Genomic DNA, 21,030 nt, shown 5'->3' on the forward strand with positions numbered 1-21,030 from the left:
ACTTGTTTGGCTGTCATGATGCTCTGTTCTCTGTACGAACGCTGCCTTCTCTGCAGGCTTTTCATGCTCAGATTGGAGTTTGCAGGTTGTTGTAAAGCTTGCTATTGTTCTGTGGGACCAAGGTACTAAATAACATGGCTCCAGAATCCCGTGGTCTCCTCTGCATTGGAGTGGTGAGGAGCTGATCTCCGTTTGGTGCTGTGTCTCACAGGTCTTCGACTGGCACCGCCTGGTCCCCCTCACCTGGGCCCATGTTGCTAGGCAGACCCATCGAGGAGAACAGAAAAGGACGTGTCCATGTTTATTGTATAAACTGACCACAGCCTCCAATGGAGGGGGCCTTGAGAAGTTATCCCATGTGGAATCCAGAACGTACGTGCAGGAACCAGCGTGCAGGATGCGTTTCACTCAGTACTCCCTTGAGAAGCGGAGGACTCCTGTGGCTCCAGGATTTGTGGAGCGAGAGAAGGTCATCAGTTCCCTCCTGGACATGGGTTTCAGTGACGTCCACATTAACGGATTGCTCCATCTGTGGCCAAGTACACACACTCAACAGTTGCTGGACATCATTTCAGAATTAATACTCTTGGGTTTGAACCCAGAGCCTGTGTACATGGCCTTGAAGCAAAGTCCTCAGTTGTTGAAACTGCCTATACTGCACATGAAGAAGCGCTCTGGCTATCTGCGAAAGCTTGGTCTTGGAGAAGGTACAAGAAGCCCCTGATTTTATGTCCAGTGCTGAGGAGTTGGGTTTGGGGGGCAAGTAACCCAGATGGGATGGGCTAGGGGAGGGTTCTGGGGGAAGTTCTTGAGAGTAATGTGTGGTTTGGCTTGGAGGTGAGAAGCAGTGACCTCTGCAGATGGCACTGCCAGAGGGAATGGGGGCACTTGTCTGGTTTGCTCAGTGTGGGGGCCCTAGCTTCTGGAACACTGAATGGGTGGTGAGCCTGTGGTATGTGCTTGTGCTCAGCAGGTAGAGGTCAGTGTGTGGCAGTAACGTTCACGTACCTATGCAGTCATTGATATTTACCTTAGCTTGAAGTGTTGTCTGTACAACGTAAAGCCAAAGGCTTTCTATAAGGTCCCTTGTAAAGATTTGGGTTCCAGTGGAACCCGAGATTGTCCCAGACTCCTAAGAAACAGAGAAGTGACTATTCCCCCAATAAGATTCACATCTCAAGGATTCTAGGATTTCATTGGATCCCCGGGGTAGACCTTGAGGAGAAGGGGGCTGGGAGCCCATGAGAGTCCCAGGGATCCTTATGCACGTTGACCCCAGGAGGGCCACTGTATTGTTTCATTTTTTGATCCCTACTGATAAGATATTGTTGGTGGTGGGGGGGGAGATACTGTTGTTTGGCGATGTATTTCAGAGGCTTTCAGAAGATAAGGAAGAATATAGCCTTATGCGGTTCTCTTGACAGATTGCCTGTTGCAGTATAATCTAAAAGGCTAAATTTAATAGTTATATGCTGTGATTACATGTTACGAAGTTTAGCAAAGCCTTCTGCTGCAGAGGGAAAATCCAAACTCCTGAAAGTCATTCTAGAGACATTTTAGCAAGACAATGAGTAGCTCATCTGTTAGAAAGATTGTTAATACCAGTTTAAATAAGTGATTTTAAGTTTCCAGGTGCTGAATTTTGCCCAGCTATCCATGGGAAGACCATAGGCCCCAATTTCCCATTGGTAGTCTCAGTTACCCTAATCCGTTAATAGGACCTCTTTTGCTCAGTGTTGCCCTAATGTGATAAAAGATATGGTCACCCCACTAATTAGGGCATTAATGTTTGTGGCTGTGCCTCATGAGTATTCTCGTTATTATTGTATTAATAATTATTATCGTGTTAGGGTCTGTAATCAAAGGAGCAAGACTGATATAAAGCGAATGTCAAACAAAGAATCAAACTGGTCGGTTTGATTAATGATGCTTGGCATGAAATAAAACTTTGCTTGACCTTCACTTTGTATTAGTCTCGCTCCTTTGATTACGGACCCTAACAATCGTGGAACTCCCTTTTCATTGAGTTCGGGCTCCCAGATCTTAGGAACATTGGTTGTTCGCTTCAGTGACTATTTTATTGTGGAACGAAGTGTAAACCTGCAGCCCCCATGTGGGGGAATCTACTGTCTCCTTCTACTGTCTGCTCCTTCCAGTAGATCCCCTGGGAAATTCTTTAGATGAAGAGGGCAAGGGGAGGAAGCCAAGAATAAGAGGTTTATGCCATTCAGCTGGGAGGCCAGTAAGAGGCCTCCTTTTTATAGCAGGGAGGGGGTCAGTGAGGAGATGTGTTCTTCTGGTCCCTCCCACTGCCATGTGCTCCTGGGCAGGCATTGGAAACCGCCACTAACGGGGAGGAGTGCATCCTTCTTCTCTTTTCAAATGCTGGCTTAGATGTGGTGAGCCCCTTGTTTTTCTGTAATATCCTAAAATTATATACTTATCTTTTTTTATGTTCTGCAGGGAAACTAAAGACGGTGCTTCTCTGTTGCCCTGAAATCTTCACCATGCATCAGAGGGACATTGACAGCATTGTTGGTGTTCTCAAGGAGAAATGTCTTTTCACGGTACAACAGGTGACCAAGATTTTACACAGATGCCCCTATGTTCTTCGGGAGGACCCCGGTGAACTGGAATACAAATTCCAGGTGAGGATGACCGGTAGGGGATTTGGGAAGTAATGTTAGTTGTAGTGAGGGTCATTTCCATGAAAGAGAAGCCACAGGCACCCCGAGGGCGAGTGGATGAGCTGAAAAGCTTAGATCCTCTTTGCATATACCAGCCAGAGAGAACCTAGCTCTGGTCTTTCACTTCTTTACAGAAAACCTACCCTGCAGCTTTTCTGCTGTTAATAATGAACAACCCAGTCCTATTCCTAGGGTCCAAATGGGGTCTCTCTTTGAAGTAGCTAATTTAAAAAGAGCTAAAAATCTTCCTTTCTTTAGAACATATTCTGCATATTGATTTTGGAAGCATAATTTTGACAGTTGTCCTAATTTTGGGGTAACAATTATGACAACTTAGGTCAAATTGCTAGATGTTTGCTGAATTTTTTGCCTGTTCTTTCAGTACTCATATTTTTTTTTTCTGAGAAACAACTGAATTTATCCCTCTTGCCCCTTTATTTTCTGCTAAGTTTTTCTCAATATGAATTTGAAAATGCTTTGAAAACTGTTAGCCATCACACAAATGCAGGGCATCATAGAGAGTCCTGGCACCGCTGGTTGGGCAGCTTTTTTGTGAGTACTTTGGATAGCTTGCATTGATTACAGACAGTGGCAGGACAGGTTGTAGGTTACTGTGCCCGGGACTCCTCTAACTGTGTCTGTCTTCCCAGTATGCCTATTTTAGGATGGGGGTTAAACACTCAGACATGGTGCGGACCGACTTCCTGCAATACTCCATAACCAAGATCAAGCAGAGACACGTGTTCCTCGAGCGCCTAGGACGGTACCAAACCCCTGATAAGAAGGGTCAGACACAGATTCCCAATCCTCTTCTTAAGGACATTCTCAGAGTCTCAGAAGCTGAGTTTCTGGCCAGGACAGCCTGTTCCTCCACTGAGGAGTTTGAAGTTTTTAAGAAGCTCTTTGCTCGGGAGGAGGAAGAGGGGTCTAAGAGCCACATGCCTTACAGCAAAAGCTTAAGTCTGGATGAGGATGAGGATGAGGACGAGGAAGAGGAGGAGGTCGAAGAGTGACGGGAGGATGGAGGTTGGGAATGAAGAGCCCAGCAATACCAAAGAGTATTATGAGTTTCTCAAAGTTTTCGAGAGTTTTGCTTGGACCTTGTCATGTTATTTTTCCTTCTAAAACTGGTCTTCTGGTGAAACACATTATAAATCACCTGAGAAGTGGGTCAGACTAAACAGGAGCTGTCTTGGTTTGATCTGTTGTTAGGTTTCTGTGGGGGGCCCTCTTCCTTCCTGTGTGGAAGACAGACTGAGCTGTTAAAATCAGGGGACTCAATACCTCAACATTTGGTTTTGTTTTTTTCCTCTGTTGATATGTGATAACTTCATGACAGTGTGGGGAATGGGGTTCTTGACTCTGGTTCAAGTGTCATTTTACATTTCCTTACAGTGATAAAGATGAAATTATGAGTAGGCACTGAGGTTTTAATACATCACAGCACTTTATTTTATGCAAACAAGTAGCAGGTTTTCCCCCAAAACACTTGTGTTTTTAATCCACAAATACTACTTCATAATTGTGTTCAGTGTACAGCATTGTCAAGGAAGGTGGTTAGTGATGGTTTCATTTTGCACAGCTGCTTAATGCCAGCTGAGTGTTCGGGTACTTTTCTCTTTCTCTGGGACGAATGGGCCCTGGCTCTGACCTTTCAGGGAAGTTGGCTTTGCTCCTGGCTTGTGGGCTGTCTGCAGGCCCACAGTTTCTGGTTGCTAGTGAGTGCTGCCCTGGAGTGTGGCAGAACGGGAGGGGGTTGGGGGGGGCGGTGTCATCCGGTCAACTCCCCATCGCCCATCTCACAGAGGCAGCTTCTGAGACCGGAGGAGAAGAGCACTTGCACAGGGTCTTCGAGCGGGGTGGGGCCTGGTGTCCTTCAGGGAGCTCCTAGGACACTGTGGTGGCGGGAGTCCCCTTGGGAAACCGGGGGAGCTGAGGGGTGATTTAAAGAGTTGGGTCGGGGGTGGGTTTTGATGTTAGTTGTCTCTGAGGTAGAGGCCCAGCCCTCATGGCATGGGCTCTATGAGGGAGGACTGGTGCACCCCAGAATGTCCTGGGCATCCCTTCCTTGAGGGGAGCTGGCACATGGTTGTTGATACAGAAAGCATTTTTGGTGATATGACCAAAGTCCAGGACTTGACAGCATTTTAACAACTAGGTAAAACCGCTTGGCCTTATTTTCCCTGCAGAGACTGAGTAAGAGTCTTGTCAGGCAGCAGTTTCTACCTGGAGTGATCTTGACCCCAGGGAGCATCCAGCAACATCTGAGTACGTTTTTGGTTGTTAGGACTGAGGGAGGGTGCCATTGGGGTCCAGCGGCTGGGGGCTGGGTTGCCGTGAACCGTCCTGTGGTGCATAGGGCAGCTACAGACAGGGCCGTGCAGCCTGAAACATCAGCAATGCTGAGGCCTAGGAGCTGCCTGATGGCCTAGTGCAGCAGAATACAGTTGTATGGGTTTGTGGGAATGTCCGATTGGAAGCAGGCTGACACTGCTTATGTTTCTTTTGTTTAAAAGAAAGTAAATAACTGAGTTTTTAAGTTCCTTTCCTGTGTTTACCAGAATGCTGCTGGGAGATGTGAGCTGTGTTTACTGTGGGGACTCAGCACTGAGGTGTGGATGCTTTTGTTTTTTTCTGGGCTTATATTCCAGCATGATGGCAAAAAGAAAGACATTTTCTGCAAAGAAAAGTAGCTCAGTGAATACCCGTGTGTGGGAGTGAGATGTGGCAGGAGGCAGCCACGGGAAGAACCCTGGCTGAGAGAGGTGCCTGTTGGGCTTGCTGGCAGGAGAGCTGTGGTGTTGGCACAGGTCTCCTCACCCGCCTCTGTGACAGCCCACATGCAATGGGAAGGAAGGCTTTGTCTTTACTGGTTTTCTTGGCCATGGGCAAAATTACTAAAAATGAAGACATTTCACTCTGCCACTGTTTTCACTTACTCTTCCATTTTGTGGCGTCCCCAACCGACCGACACTTTCTATGGAACCTCAGATGGGTTCTTATGTCCAGTCAGGGGACTCAGAATTATAAATTTGCATGATTAGCGTGGCTAACTTAGTAACTCATGATTGCTCCTTTCATTTTGATAAAGAAATGAATTTTTATGCACCTGAAAATTTTGATTGCATTAATATTAATTTCCTTGGGTAGAGTTTGACTGTATGTTTGAGGAAGACGCTGGAGTTTTTGAAGGGATTTTGTGGAAAAAAAAAAAAAAAAAAAAAAAGCAGTGTCTCATTTAGAATGTTTCCAGGATGAATTGTAATTCCTTTGCATCACGAAGTCTTTTTACTAGATAATCTAATTTGTAAAACATCAAGAGGAGTTAATCATAAGACAACACAGCACCAAGCTCAGGATTCAGTAGACTATTTCTTATAGAAACAAAATGTTTCTAAGTTAAAAACTGGAACACATCAGTGTTCTCATGGCTGAGGGGTTGAGGTCATTAACATCATAGTAGAGCTTCATCTATTTTTCCAGTGATAACACTTGATCTTGCCACTTGCTAGCGATGCTGTAGCTTACATAGATACACAGTGACTGGTCCTGGCGACACAGCAAAAGTCAGCAGTACACATGCATGGCCTTGGTGTTCTCTTGATTCGCCCAGTGCCAGTGCCCCGGACTGAGCACGGCCATCTTCTCCGGGTGGGCCTGGGACGCCGGGGGCGCTATGGGTACAGTAGAGACTTCTTGAAATGACGGTTCCTCCTCTCTGAAAACAAATTGTGTAAAACACAGATATGTGCACACAAAATTTTAATAAAAAGCCTAAAATATACTCTTAACTCTTCCAACAATGTTTTTATAAAAGATGAGAAGGCGTGCCCTCTGTGGCTGTAGGGCTCACTTGGGACAGAGTACGTGGCAGATGTGTGGGGGCTTGAGTCAGCTGCTACGATGCTCTGCAGACCCGAGGTGGGGTTGGCTTGCATGGCTTGCGCCTCCTCTGCAGGGAAAAGCCAGAGCGGTCAGAAGTGTGTGGGGAAGCCCCTGCGGCAAGCCAGGGTCACATTCTGCTGAAGAGGAAAATGTGTGAAAGACCACGCTAGCCGGCAGCCTGGACGAGTGCCACTCGAGTCGAGGACTGAAGCATTCTTGAGCTGGGTCGGGACTGGCCTGTCCCGGTCGTCCATCTCCATGGTGTTAAGGCTCTGCACGTGTTGGGGTGTCACGTTGTGCTTCTGTGAGGCTCGGGGCTCTTGGTGCCATGCCATGCCACTTGTCATCAGTGTGGGGGTGGGTAGCTTTCTCTGCATAAGGCTGAGGCCTGGGTGACTCGATAGACCAGGGCTTGGCCAAGTGTGGCCAGGAAATTTGCCCCCTCATTTAGTAAATGTGGTTTCACTGGAACAGCCACACCTTTAGGGTCACTTGTCTGTGACTGTGGTTGTGCCACCAGTGCCAAGCTGAGTAGTTGCCACAGAGACAGGTTGGTCCACAAAACCTAAAACAGTCACTGAGAAAAAGTTGAAGACTAAAAGTGTCTAAACTCCATCTTAGTATGAATGAACACTTTGTCTTTTATAATCTACTGGTCCATGTGATGGGGCTGTAGTCCACCACATACCAGCACAAAGAATTTGCTGGAGGAGAGTTGGGTGGGGCGCCTAGAACTTGGCTTCCCTTTCTGTCTGGCCTCACCACCAACCCTTCCTGGCACCACTGTCTCTGCTGTGGAAGCCGGAAGGCAGTTCCTCTCAGTTTGATTGTTAGGTCTCAGGCAGAAAATTGCCCTCTGACTTTGGAATCTGAGAACTGGTTCCTGGATGCTGCAGGAGCCTTGCTGGCTGGCAGCCCTGCTCATCCAGGGCCCAGGTGCACATGGCAGTTGCTCCCTGGCCATGGTGCAGACTGTCCCTGTAGGAGACAGCAGCCAGGGCTACAACACAGGCTTGTTTCATGCATTGTAGGACTGGGAGGTGATTTGGCCCAGAGGGTCTCCCTGGTGTGGCCTTGAAGAGAGGTGGGCTGGACCCTGCCTGGCCTTGGCCGTCCATCTTCTAGAGAGAAGCCGCAGATGCGAGCCAGGGCCTGGTCTTTCAGGGTGTCCTTTCAGTCCAATTTTAGACCCTGCCTTCCTGGGCTTTAGGAGCTCATGAGGTTGATGGAGTGTAACAAGAACGTCCCTAAACCCTTAAAGAAAAAAGAGACCGGGGCATGAGGGGAATGACACCCATTCCTCTTTAAAATGCAGCTTCAGTTTCTCTGAGCAGCCCTCGGTTCCTGCCCCCAGAGGACCCAATGTTCCTGCCTCTAGTGTGGCCGTGGACAGGAGGGAGATGTGCTGAGAGAAGGGACTACGTGGCCCAGGGCCGGGGACATTGGGGGAGCATTGCTGCCGTTAATGCTAAAAGCTTCAGGCTGCTCCCTTCCAGCTGGCTATGTCCTTGGATCCTTTCCCTGAAGACTGGGGCTGCCCCCTGTTCCTCTGGGTTGAAACGAATTCCAGTTTATTTGCATTTGCTCCATTGTTTCAAGAATGGGTATTCTAAAAGCTAGTATTTGATAATTTGGTAGTTGAGGTTTTCTGATTTGTTTTTATAGAAATGGATTTGCTGAGTTGGAAAAATAAAGGTATTGCTGTTTCAGGTGTCTTACTGTGATAGAAATATTTGAAACCCAAATTATGTTTGTATGTTCTTAATCCTAGTAGTGAATTGTTTATGAGCTGTGGAGCATGTTTTGGATTTGTGTGTCTTGGGAGCATAAGGTGGGAGGGGAAGTAATGCCTTTGAGGAGGCAGGAACTGAACATAGACTTTTGGAAAAATCTGCCAGGGGCTATTTGCCAAGCCCACGCCCCGCAGATCCCAGCCTCAGCCTTCCCCGCTTGGCTGGTGCGGATGTTCTTCGTGTGATGTCAGCCTACATCTGTGAAGCTCTTTTGCTTCAGCTTCTTTGTAAAGGTTCTGAGTAACATTTCTTCCTCATCTCCTCAGCCCCATAAGACAGTGTAGCCTGTTCCTGAAGCTGCTTGTTCCCCAGGGTGCCTCACTGCCCTCTCAGCACCAGGAACATGGACTACTTTGAGGCTCATTTATGGAGTGGAAGGCGGAAGCTGCCTTAGGCCAGCTCAGTTCCCCCCTTGTTCCCTGTGACATCATGCTGACAAGAAACTGTGCTCAAGGGGGCACCTGGGTGGCTCAGTGGGTTAAGCCTCTGCCTTCAGCTCAGGTCATGGTCTCAGGGTCCTGGGATTGAGTCCCACATGGGGCTTTCTGCTCAGCAGGGAGCCTGCTTCCTCCTCTCTCTCTGCCTGCCTCTCTGCCTACTTGTGATCTCTCTGTCAAATAAATAAATAAAATCTTAAAAGAAAGAAAGAAAGAAACTGCGCTCAATGTGAGACTGAGTACAGGTGTGGGTGGGTCGCCATGATTCAACCCAGTATCTCCCTGACTGTAATGAAGACTTTGACAGAGTTTATTGGGGTGGGAGGGGGTAAGGGTTGGAGGGTGTTGAGTTGCCAGAAGACTTTGGAAAATGCCATATTAAGCAGGAATAGAGTTAAAAAGTTTCTTTCATTTTAGGATTCCAGTGTTTAGGGTTCCTGTGTCCGTTGGGAATTCTCTAGTGGGAGAGTCTTCAGGATTTCTCCAAAGTTATGTGATCAAGGCCCCACACCCCATTTTTTCTTTCGATAGATAGCCATTCTCAGGGTCTGGGAGGCCCTCCCTTGAACCCCCGCACTCCTATATCTGGGCATCCCGGGCCCCACCCACTGTCCTCTCCCATTCCTCCCCTGCTGCCACCCCTTCTAGATGCCCTTCTCAGTCCCACCTCCATGAGTACTCAACCCCTGTGCCCACTTCCAGCTGTTGCTGCTGATGGGAAAGGGGTTTCTCCATTTGCTTGGAGTCAGTGGGATTCATCCTTACCTCCAGATGGCCTTATTTCCACTTGGAAATGCATCTGTGTCTGGTTTATGTCTATTGGGAGGCCTTAGGTATTTTTTTTCTCTCCCATTTTAACCCCCTCAGGGAATTCTGAAACTCCTGGTCTGGGACTTTGTAATAAAGAGGGCACAGCTGAGCTCCCCAGGTAGACAGCAGCCCTCCTGGAGGTCACATGCTAGGACAGCCACTCTAGCTTTCCCGCAGCTCTGCCAGCCATGGTGGGGAACGTACCTGTACTCTAAGATTTCTTCAGTGTTGGACTGTTACTGTGTTTCCTGAAATAGAGAAAGGTGGCTTATGAAAAAGATATACCTGGAACCCAAGCTGCCTGCTGGTGTCCAGTCTTTGCCTCACATATATTCCATTTTGGAGAGAACCATCAGTGAGACACTGATGCAGAGATTAGCATTTTAGTCTATGTGTGTCCCCTTGGCTGGCTGTAAGTCACGGGAAGGAAAGCGGGGTGTAGAAGAAGGAAAGTGGAAGAGACAGGTACTGCGCTAGGTCAAGCAGGTGTTGAATTGCATTCCCGGGCACTCAGGAATGCAAGCCCTAGGGGGTGTGGCTCCCAGGCTCTGTGCAGAGTGACTGGGGTGAGGAGTCTGCTGTTGGGAAGGCCCCCAACGCATTCATGCAGCACATTATGTAATAATTCCTGTGACTCCCTTGAGCCCTCTGGCGAAAGAACCTGGCTGTGAGTGAGTAAAAAATAGAGATATACTATATATACAGTTATATACTTGCATCTGTCAGTAATGTTCCGTGCTTCCCAATTCTAGCACCGGAGTGACCCTGAGCACCCACCATGTGAGCCCCTCCCAGCGTGCACCATGTGATCCCCTCCTAGCACCTAGTGTGTGACCTCCCCTCAGCATCCACTGTGTGATTCCCTCCCAGCACCTACCGTGTGATCCCCTCCTGGCACCCACCATGTGACCTCCCCCTGGCACCCACCATGTGATCCCCTCCCAGCACCCACTGTGTGCCTTCCCCCAGCACCCACTCTGCAATCCCCTCCCAGCACCTACTGTGTGACCCACCCCCATGACCCACCGTGTGACTCCCCCAGCACCCACCATGCTCAGCTGTACTAATCTGTATGTATTCAGATGTACAGGTATGTGCTATGCAGGGCTACAGATTTGCACAGACAAGACAGCCTGGCTTGGCCCACAGGACTTTGGCTCCCCGCAGTGTTCAGTCCTGAGCCCCCCTTGCCCTGCTACCCTGTGAACTACAGGCCAGACACACTGTGGGCCTCCGCCCCAAGATGGCACCTGTTTGGGGTTTTCTTGACGCTTGTGCTTTCACAGCTCTCTTTGAAGCAGATGTCCTGATGCACTTTGTAGACTCTTTTGTACCTGTGTCACAAGAAAGTTATGTAAAGCTGGAAACTAGAGCAGAGTGTTGCCCAGCTGCTTCAGCTAGGCTACTTGCATCCACCAGTCACTGTGCAGGTGTTTGACGGAAAGGCTATTAGTTTCCTACTAAAACTTTACCTCGTAGGGATGTGTTAAAATGTCCAACATGAAAGTCATGTAATTAAAAAAAAATTAACTTCACTAAGGTATGATTTACATAAGATACATCCATTTTGAGGAGTGTGGACAAAATATGATATTAAGAGATAAAATAAGAGATTTCGAGGACATGTCCCTCTTGAGGCAGTTCACTCAGCGGTGAAGACTTGAGACAGCGCAAGGTCATTCCTGGGTCCTAAGGGTAATTCTTGGAGAAGTTGGAGAGCCCTGGAGATGCAGGTGTTTGATGTGTACAGTGCAGACTTCTAGCCCCTCCTCCCATTTATTAACTAGTCTCCTTTGAGTATGTCTCTGGAACTTAGACCTCAGTTTTGTGTGGAATGGGAATTACTCATACTACTTCTCTCATAAATTTGTAGATGGTAATGAACAGGGAAGTGTTTCTATTCTTGCTAAAGCTCTCAAATGTCAGAGCTGTTGAAAAGAGAGATCCAGGGAGTTTGATGGGCAAAGCTCCAACTCATGCTCAGTCTGGGACAGCCCATGGGATTTTAGGCCTTTGGTGAGACTTCTGCTTTTGGTCTTCAGGGAGTAACAGGATTTGGAATTAACCCCCCAGTTTGAACAACCAGAGAATTGGGCAAAATATTAAAAGCAGTTCTTTTCAGATGTTAGAAAGCAGCGCGAGATTATAAGTCTTGAGAGAAGGGAAACAAATGAAATGACCTCTGTGATCTCCCTGGAGTTTGGTCCAGAAGCACTTTTTGGATTACATTGCAGGGTGGTTGAGCGGGGGAGGTGGGGTGGAAGGCAAGCAAGGGTCACAGTGAGCTGAGGAGGCAGAAGCAGCTAGAGTGTGTAGGGCACTTGGGGGGAGGGAGCTATGCAGAGGAAGAGCTCCTAAGGCCAGTACAGGGATCCCTTTGAAGATGAAACTGTGCATACATAGGGGAGAACCCCGTGAGGCTGGGCAAACAGAACTCAGCTAAACAGCTGAGTTACTACAGGCCATTCACGAACTAGAAACTTCAGAAAGGCCATGGCTTAGAAGTGGAGCAAAATTAACCCAGAATTAAGGTTAAACCACCCTAAAAGGCTTCCAAAGGACCAGACTAAAATTAACCATCTTGGAGAACAAAATGAAACATTTTGGGAAATAAACATAAAACTTAGCATTCAGGACCAAAAGGTTAAAAAGTCCAGCATCCAACAAAAAAATGACAAGATATTCAAAGGCTCATACAAAGCCTCAAGAAAGTGTGACCCATAGGCAGCAAACAGTAATTAAATAGACACCCAGAGGTGAGAGCAATGGCAGGAACAGCAGACAAGGCCCTTAAAACATGTGTTAAAGATTTGGTCCCACCTGTTCAGTGATCTGAAGGAAAATAGAAACAATGAGAAGAGAAATGGAGGATCCAAGAAAGGACTAAGTGGAATTTCTAGAGATGATAACACCCAGAGTGTGAGATGAAGGTCTCGCGGAATGGAGTTAGTGGTGGGTTATAAAGGCAGTGCAGAGGACAGACCACAGGATGCGAAGGCCCCACTGTGGAATCAAGGCACAACTAAGTAGAGAGAAGGGTGGCCTCAGTCTAACACCTGCATGACTGGAGTTGCAAAACAGGAGAGAAATGAATGGATGGGAGGAAAAATGCCTGAAGAACTAATGGCCCAAATTTTCCAGAGTTGATGAAAACCAAGACCCCAGAGACAGAAGCTTAACAAAGTCTTGTGAGCAAAAACACGTACACATCCACAGCAGAGTGCCTCAGTTAGTTTTCCAGCAATGGTAGTAAAGAGACATCAGAGCAGCCACGGGGCCGGGGCATTACATGCTCACAGGTGAGAATGAGCACAGCTATGCCAAGGCAGAAAACGGGCACTCCTGAGTGCTAAGAAAAAACAGTTCTCAGCCAGGAATTCTATACTCGGCAAATATATCCTTCAAAAATGAAGGTGAAACAGAACCCTTTACAGACAGACCAGAGCAGAGAGGGTTAATCACTGGCAGACCTGCACTATACGAAAAGTCACAGTGAGTTCTGGAGGTAAAGGCCAGTAGTACCCAGGAGCATCTCAGGTCTGTAAGAGTGCCAGGTGCTGGGAATGGTAAACACGGACTAATAAAAGACGTTCTACTCAGCAGTGTTTACAAAGATAAACACTGCTCTTTGGGGAGCAAACATACCATATCATATGGGTCATAGACTATGAGTGAGTAGTGCATCTGGCTATGAGAGCTGGGTGCATGAGGGGAAGTGGAGCCCGCTACTGCAGGGTCCCTTCCAGGACGCTGAGGTCAGAGAGCAACAGCAAATGGATATTGTGGGGCGTTGAAAGTATACTGCAAATCCCACAGCAGCCACTAGAAAGTTAAACCAGACAAGTATAACCAGTGAACCAACAATGCTGGCAAATTAGAAGGCTAAGGAAGAATTAATCGCAAAGTAGGCAGGGAAAGAGAAATAAAGGAAAAATGGTCAGATAGGACACATAGAAAGCACCCAGCAATGTGATGGATTTAAACCCAATCACATCATCATTATAGTAACAGGTACAGACACTCCAGTAAAAATCAGAGATGTCAGATATAAAGCAAGACCCAACTTTGTGCCAAATACAAGAGAGTGATGTTCAGACCCATATGCGTTAAAGTGAAAGTATGAAAAGCTGTTGACAGGGGCTGGGCTCTTGTCATCAGGCTTGGTGGTCCTAGTGGATCACTAACTAGCAAGCACCGGGGTCACTGGCACAGTTGGAATATGGGGGGCACTGTGAATTAGGGCTGCCATTCCACAGAACCCAAATTCAGATGGTCTGTGCACATGGATCCTCAGAGCCTAGTGCAGATCAGGATGTATTTTCCTGTACTGTGTTAAGTCTGGCTTCATGTCCAAGTTTAAATCAAGCCTTCTACCTGGCTTTCCTACATCCCAGTCAGAGTGACCTTCAGACACAATCGAACAGCCCACTCCTCTGTTCAGTATCCTCAGTAGCTCCCATTTCAAAAGAACATATGCTGGAATCCTTTGAAGGGCCTCCAAAGCCCTGCTGGGCTCTTCCTGCCCTACCCAACCACTGCTCCCCCTTGGTCTCCTCCAGCCCCTCTGGCCTCCTTGCTGCTCCTCAGACAAGCAGACATGCTCCTGATCTTGGGCCTTGGCAGCTGATAATTTGACTTTCTGGAAGGTTCTTCCTTCAGATATCCCCTCCATGTCTGTTCAATGTTTCCATGAGAGTTCCCGACACCCTTTTGAATGCTGCAGCTGGCCTTCCCTGTCCCCAACCCTGGCTCTCCTCCGCCCACCTATTCATCTCTTCCTTTTCCCCAGCCCTGACCACTTTCTAGAACACTGCATAACGTCCTTCTGCTCCCTGTGTTCTGCCTTCCATGTCCAGGGTGTATAGATTGCAAGGGCAGAGCTTTGGCCAGTTCTGCTCACTGCCATGTACTGAGTGTCTAGAGCTGTGCCTGGTATACAGTAGGGGCTGATAAAAATATGCTGACTGAATATATTGGAAGTGTGAACCACAGAGTCACAGAGTGTAATTAAGGAAGGTCCTACATGGTGAACTAGGCAAGCTTTCTCTGTACAGCCCACTTTACTGATGGGGAAACTGAGGCATGAATGTCATGACTTAATGGCAGGGTGGAGACTCAAGTTCTCCTGTGCTGTTGTTGCTCTTTCCAGGGGGCTCTGAGGCAGAGAGGAGAGGAATGTCATTTGCTGGCATTGATGTACTCGTGGCCCTGCTATCCACTGGAAGAGGGACTGGTGCCATTTGAGGCTGTGGGAAAGGAAGGCCCCAGGGCTCAGCCAGGAGACTGGCGTTCCCTGCATAGGTTCAGGGCCTCAGGTTCCTGATTCATCTGCTGGAGGGAATGGGTACAAGCCCTTATATCACCATGACCCCTAGAGCTCTAAAGTTCTCGTGAGTGTGGGTGAACTGGACTTCATGAAGGCACTTCTCTGGAAGTCAAGAACTTCCCACGAATGTGGTGAAATCAGGAAAGAAACTTACATGTGGTGACAGGCGCCTCCTTCCCAGACCGGCACGGCCTTTGTCTCTGAGAAGAGCCGAGTGCAGGGCTGGGGCACCTTTTTACAGGCTGCACAAAGGAAAAGGGGCTTATAGGGGCGCCATGCTGAGCAAGTGCTCCTCCTTCCTGCAACTGCAGGGTACTTGAGTCCTGGAAGTCCCCAGGCTGTTTTCCCTTAGGGCTGGGAGGAGTCTGACAGGCCGCAGGATGGTGCAGCTGGTATGGGGACTTCTGTCCACCCACCTCCCATCTTCAGTCCCACATTCTTAGGGAGGCCTGTGGCTCTTTCTGTCTTACCACCATGTCTGGCCCCCAAAGCAAAGAGCCCCCTGCACCCACCTCTGGCTATGGGGCGCTCCATGTCCCTTGCTTTCTGGCTGCCCCCAGACCCTCTGCTTGTCTGGGCAGCTTCGGGGCGGTGAGAGGCCGAGTGACTCACTGCCTCTGAATATCCCTACCTGGGCATTCAGAAGTCTGGGGCACTGAGGCTGGGCCCCTGTCCTGGCATCTTGAGGTTTGAGGTCCTTGTGGCAAACCCACTCTAGTAGGCCTAGCACAGCCTGTTGTGACAGGTGTCTTGAGGCATAGGCCCCTGTGGTCCCCATAGGAGAAAGTGGTCCCCAACTTACCAAGCTCACAGCGTCTGCCTTTAAACCCTGGGTTGCAGTCACAGCTGTGGGTGTCCATACCTGGCACGCAGGTGCCTCCATTCTGACAGGGATTTTTTGAACAGTTCCCAGGGGTGTCTGTGAACAGGCCATGAGCAGTTAGTTGTCAGGACCCCAGAAGGCAGCCTATTAGCATTCCCATTTCTCTGTGCGCCTCTCTTCCTCTTGTTAAAGAATTTCAAAGCAGTTCACAGAAACCATTTCACCTATAAATACAGCAAGTATCTAATGCGTACAGACTTGACAAACTTTTATATAAGCACAACTCTGTCATTGTGAAATCAGCAGTAGCTCCTTAGTACCATAAGAAATTGCAATCCTTGTTCAGGTTTCCCTGATCATCTTAAAAATGTCATTTCCAGTGGTCTGATCTCATTAGGATTCTTAAGTACCCACTGCCATAGTTTGATGTGTCTCTCTTTTAATCTGTAACTTTTCATTTTCCTTCCCTCTGCATTTATTCCCCCTGCCCCCCTTATTAAAGAAACCAGGTCATTTGTCCTAGAGAATCCCCCTCCTGGATTTAACCTAATGCTTTCTTGTAGCATTAACTCATCCCCCATCTCCACGTTTTCTGTAAATTGAGAAATTTTTTGTAAATTGAGCCCCTCAGAGAGAGGGGCTTGATAGGATTCAGGTTCAAGCAGTCTTTGCAAGACCGCTTCACCCTTCAGCCACTCCAGGAGGCGGGACAGGTCTCCAGTTCCAGTTTTAGTGATGTGAGAACTGATTGTGAGTTTAGCATTGGCAGCCTGATTAATCCAGAAGGAAATTCTGATAGGCTCTGCACCGGATGGCTTGAGCGGTCACAGAGATCTTGAGTCTAGGTCACAGATCCATCATCTAACCTAGCCTGTCACTTTTCTGTCTCTTTAGCCAGAAAGTCTTCTATGACGACCTTTTTTCCCTTGCCCACCACCTGGTCACCCTGAATTATAATCCATCCAGGCAAGGCCAGACAAATGCTTCATTCCTGTCCTTTATTTGTACACTTGGAAAGTAAGCATTGGTCCCCAGCCAGCTCTTAGGGACCAGCACGTTGTGCTTTCTTTCAGCGTTATCATGAACTCAGATTCTTACATATTTGATGGGGGTCAGTTGGCTGCTGCAATTAGTCTTTTTGATGCCCCAGGTACCCATCCTAAGCCTGTGGGGGTCTTCCAGGTTGACTCCTGTGCCCTTTAGACAAGATCCCTATTGTTTTTGAAAAGCTTGATTGTTTTACAAGTATGTCCTGGGCACATTTTGTCCAATTCTGCTTCAGGCTTTGAATCAGCCACTTCTCAAAGACCTCTGGTTCCTTTATTGGGCATCTAGAGCCCATAGTCTGGGTGCCTGAGGTGCTCACTGCTCCTGGGGGAGGGGGGTCCCGTGCTTGGGGACTTTTTAGTAGAACTAGGAACTTAGATTTAAGAATAAATATAAGCAAATTGTGAGTTTATATCAATAGTTAAGGGAAACACAGGCCTTTACTTCCTTGATTTTTAAAAAAATTAAAAAAAAATTTTTAAAAAGATTTTATTTGAGAGAGAATGAGCATTGGGGGGGAGGGGCAGAAAGAGAAGCAGACTCCCCTCTCAGCAAGGAGCCCCACGTGGGGCCCTATCCCAGGAAGCTGAGATTATTGAGCGTCTGAAGGCAGATGCTCAACCGACTGGGCCACCCAGGCACTCTTTAACTTCCTTGATTTTATATTGTGTCTCTTTACACTGAAAATCTTTGTGACAGTGATACAATTATTTTCATTACCCACAATGTACTTGTAACAGTTCTTAAAAATTACCAGCATTACTACAAGCATTAAGAGCCTTGAGTGCCACTTTAAATTTCTTGCAATCCTTGTAATAAGTTATTAGAATATATCCCTCTAGGAATGAATGACTAGAAGGCTATTTTTAAAATCACTTGAGATAACTTTTTCCTGTGTGGTTATGCCATCAACAGGATAAATGAGTTTATTGCAGTTTGTTTTCAATTTTTAGGTGTTGCTTTTTATGTGTGTCATGAAAAATGTTCTCCTTGGTTCTAAAATCTAAAATACAGAGATACATTCAGAGAAGTCTAGCATCCATCTCCATACTTTTACTTCCTTGTTCTTTCCTTCCTCATATAACCATTTTTTATTAGTTTTACTTCTTTTAAATACAAGAAAATAGGTATATTTATATTTCCCCTTCACCACTTTCCTATACAAAGGGGATACCCTAAACACTGTTCAGCACATGACATTTTAAAAACGATTTTGTTGAGGTAGAACTTAAATACCATATAATTCACCCATTTTAAGTTCTTAACATATTCAAAGATATGTGCACCCATTACAGTAGTCAATTTTGCAATGTTTTTTTTTTTTTATCATTCTGGAAAGAAACTGCCTACTCTTTAGCTGTCACTCTCCATACCCTCATGCCCACCCTCAGTGCCAAGCAACCACTTATCTACTTCCTGTCACTGTAGATTTCCCTATTCTGGACTTCCATAAGAATGGAATCATATGGAGTCCTTTGTGACTAGCTTCTTATACTTATGATGTTTTCAAGGTTCATCTTATCTTACAGCCTGTGTCAGTACTTCATATGGTGGGATAATGTTCCATTGTGTGGATAGACCATGTTTTGTTTATCCATTCATCAGTTGGAGGACATTTTGGTTGTTTCCATCTTTTGGCAATGGTGCATGATGCTATTATGAACATTCATGTACAAGTCCCTGTGTGGGCATCTGTTTTCATTTCTCTTGGGTATATACATACCTAGGAGTATATACCTAGGAATTTTCTGGGTCATATGATAACTCTGTGTTTAATTCTTTGAGGAATGACCAGACTCTTGTTTACCCCAAAGCAGTTGTACCACTCTGCATTCCTGCCAACAGTGTTTGTAGTTCTAGCTTCTACACATCCTCACTGTGCTCGCTGCATCTCTTCATTCCAGCCATCCTAGCTGCTATGAAGTGGCATCTCACTGTGGTCTTGATTAGCATTTCCCTGATGACTGATGATGTCAGTCATCTTTTTCATGGGCTTCTTGGCCATTTGTGTATTCTCCTTGGAGAAACAAGTGTTCAGATACTTTGCCTATTTCTTAATTGGGTTATTTTCCTTTTATTCAGTCACATGAGTTACTTATATCTTTTACATACAAATGTCTTTCAGGTATATGATTTGCAGATATTTTCTCTCATTCTCTGGGTTGCCTTCTCACTCCCTGATGGCATCCTTTGAAGCACAAAAAGCTTTAAACAGTGTCTTTTTTTTTTTCCCTCTTTTGTTGCTCATGCTTTTGGTATCATATCTAAAATCTTTTGCCACACTCAAGGTCATGAAGATTTACACATGTCTTTTCCTAAGAGTTTTATAGTTTTAGTTGTTAGATTTAGGTATTTGATCTGTTTTGAGTTTATTTTGTATATGGTGTGAGGTAGGGGTCTGATCTCAACAAGGGTCTTGGCCCCTTGTTGAGATCAGTTGACCACAGATGTATGGGTTTATTTCTTGACTCAATTCTATTCCATTTATCGTAAGTCCGTCCTTCTGCCAGTTTCTCACTGACCTGATTACCATTGCTTTGGAGTAAGCTTTGACAATAGGGGGTCAAATAGGACATGGAATTTAGACACTATAAACAATTGTCCAGAGATATTTTATGACAACCTTACAGAACATGGCAGTGTGCAGGGGTATTTAGAACCTGTGAGCCTGGGCCAGCAGTCCTCACTCTTTGTAACTGGGACACCAGGCTGCAGAGCCTGACTGATAATTTGTTCCACTCGTGGGCAGCTGAGGCCTGAAGCCTGCAGTTCCTGCAGCAGTGGGGTTTCTCCCAGGGCACTGCCCACTATAGCCTCACCCTGTGAAGTCAGCCCGCCTAAGTCTGAGTTTGTTGTAACATGCATGCCCGTTAAAGTAAAAACAAAAACAAAAACAAACAAATAAAACAGAGATGACTGTTTTGAACAGGGTAGGAGACAGGGATATGGCTGCAGTCTGGAGTGGTGGCAGTGGGTGGCTCCTATGTGACAATAAGTTACAGAGTAAAGAGGTTTAAGTTCAGCCCTTGCCTGCTGTTGGCCAAGGATGGAAACTACCTGCCTCTCTCTGGTGTCCAGGGGATAAAACCAGGAGAGTTCCAAAGCCCTTTTGGGGTGAGGATTGGGAAAAACATGAAGAATTTGACTAGTCTTAGTGTCCACTCCAGATCTCCATGGTGGCAGGTTATATATAATCTTGGGAACCCTCCTCCTCTCCATGAGCTACCATGAGCTGTGGCATTCCAAAGGTCTGGCCTTAACCTGGGGGTTGCTTGATGAGAAAACGCCAGTCAAGAGTGTTAATTGTGCTCTTTGGGTGTCTAGGGCTCTCTGGAGATCCTCCTTTCCATGAGAAAGAAAAGTCTAATAGCTAGAAAACAGGCAGATATCCTACAAGGAAACAAGAGCAAGACTGACATGCATGGAGAGCAACACCGGACAGAAGATGACAAGGGGAGTGTTTGAAGAACTGAAGGTAGAGGAACTCTGAACCTCAAATTTTATACCCACTCCAATTGCCCTTCAAACGTGAGAGCTACTAAGTATTTTCAGGATGATAGGGCCTCAAACATTTGGCCATGTAAAGTACCAATAAGTACTTTGATGGGACTTAATAAGATGATTGTAAACTTTTATAGAAGACCAAGAGCAGGTGACACTGAGGTCAAAGGGACGGCAAACCTCCCTAAACATAGTGCCATTGAAACCCCTGGTGTTGGCTCTAGGAAGTCCAAACAGTGGATCAGAGCAGTGGACCCAGAGCCTTTGGTCAATACCAGTGAAAGATGCTTGATTGTATCAGCATCCAAGAGACACAAATCCAGATCCCAAGGGGCACCCTTCACACCCATGCTGCTGACAGGATCTGGAAACCCAGCAAGATCAGGTCTGGAGAGACTGATTAACCACATCTCTTAATCATAGCGGGACAACTGTCAACTGATGTCCCCACTTAGAAAACAATTTAGTGTCTTCTTGTGACTGGGGCTTTCATACACCCTATGCCCTAGTATCTATATTGCACATGTGCCAAAAGACATATGTAAGAAGAACAGAGCGGCCCAGGGACCATCTGAGCTGAGCAGACAAGGCTGTGGTGAGGTTACCGGCAAACCAGATGCTCAGTTGGGAATAAACGAGCTGCGTCCACATAGCAGCACTGATCAGCTTCACTGTAGACATGCAGCAAGAACACAGGTCAGGGAGGCTGTAAACAGCCAGG

General features: G+C 46.8%; 2 protein-coding genes across 11 annotated transcripts in view; one reads left to right on the top strand and one right to left on the bottom strand.

Moving 5' to 3' along the window:
• The window catches only part of MTERF4 (mitochondrial transcription termination factor 4), a 61,903-nt gene that overhangs the window by 1,139 nt on the left and 39,734 nt on the right, over window positions 1-21,030 (top strand). For 3 of the 4 annotated variants that reach the window (XR_009351954.1, XM_059167457.1, XM_059167459.1), the window contains exons 2-3: window positions 212-707; window positions 2,464-2,648. Coding sequence is in view for 3 of the 4 variants with exons in the window: in XM_059167457.1 (XP_059023440.1) it covers window positions 212-707; window positions 2,464-2,648 (681 nt within the window). In the remaining variant the exon portion in view is untranslated. Of the gene's footprint in view, window positions 1-211; window positions 708-2,463; window positions 2,649-3,337; window positions 6,472-21,030 lie in introns of those variants that run through there. The other variant, XM_059167460.1, reaches the window with a different exon arrangement.
• The window catches only part of SNED1 (sushi, nidogen and EGF like domains 1), an 81,912-nt gene continuing 66,782 nt past the window's right edge, over window positions 5,901-21,030 (bottom strand). For 6 of the 7 annotated variants that reach the window (XM_059167444.1, XM_059167449.1, XM_059167448.1 and 3 more), the window contains 5 exons: window positions 15,741-15,857; window positions 15,093-15,180; window positions 10,863-10,946; window positions 9,817-9,860; window positions 5,901-7,826 (listed from right to left, as the gene is read on the bottom strand). In XM_059167444.1, the coding sequence (XP_059023427.1) occupies window positions 9,824-9,860; window positions 10,863-10,946; window positions 15,093-15,180; window positions 15,741-15,857 (326 nt within the window). In that variant the 3' untranslated portion in view covers window positions 5,901-7,826; window positions 9,817-9,823. The remainder of the gene's footprint in view (window positions 7,827-9,816; window positions 9,861-10,862; window positions 10,947-15,092; window positions 15,181-15,740; window positions 15,858-21,030) is intronic. The other variant, XM_059167445.1, reaches the window with a different exon arrangement.

The sequence above is a fragment of the Mustela lutreola genome, chromosome 3 (assembly GCF_030435805.1).
Source record: "Mustela lutreola isolate mMusLut2 chromosome 3, mMusLut2.pri, whole genome shotgun sequence".
In the NCBI taxonomy this organism is placed as follows: domain Eukaryota; kingdom Metazoa; phylum Chordata; class Mammalia; order Carnivora; family Mustelidae; genus Mustela; species Mustela lutreola.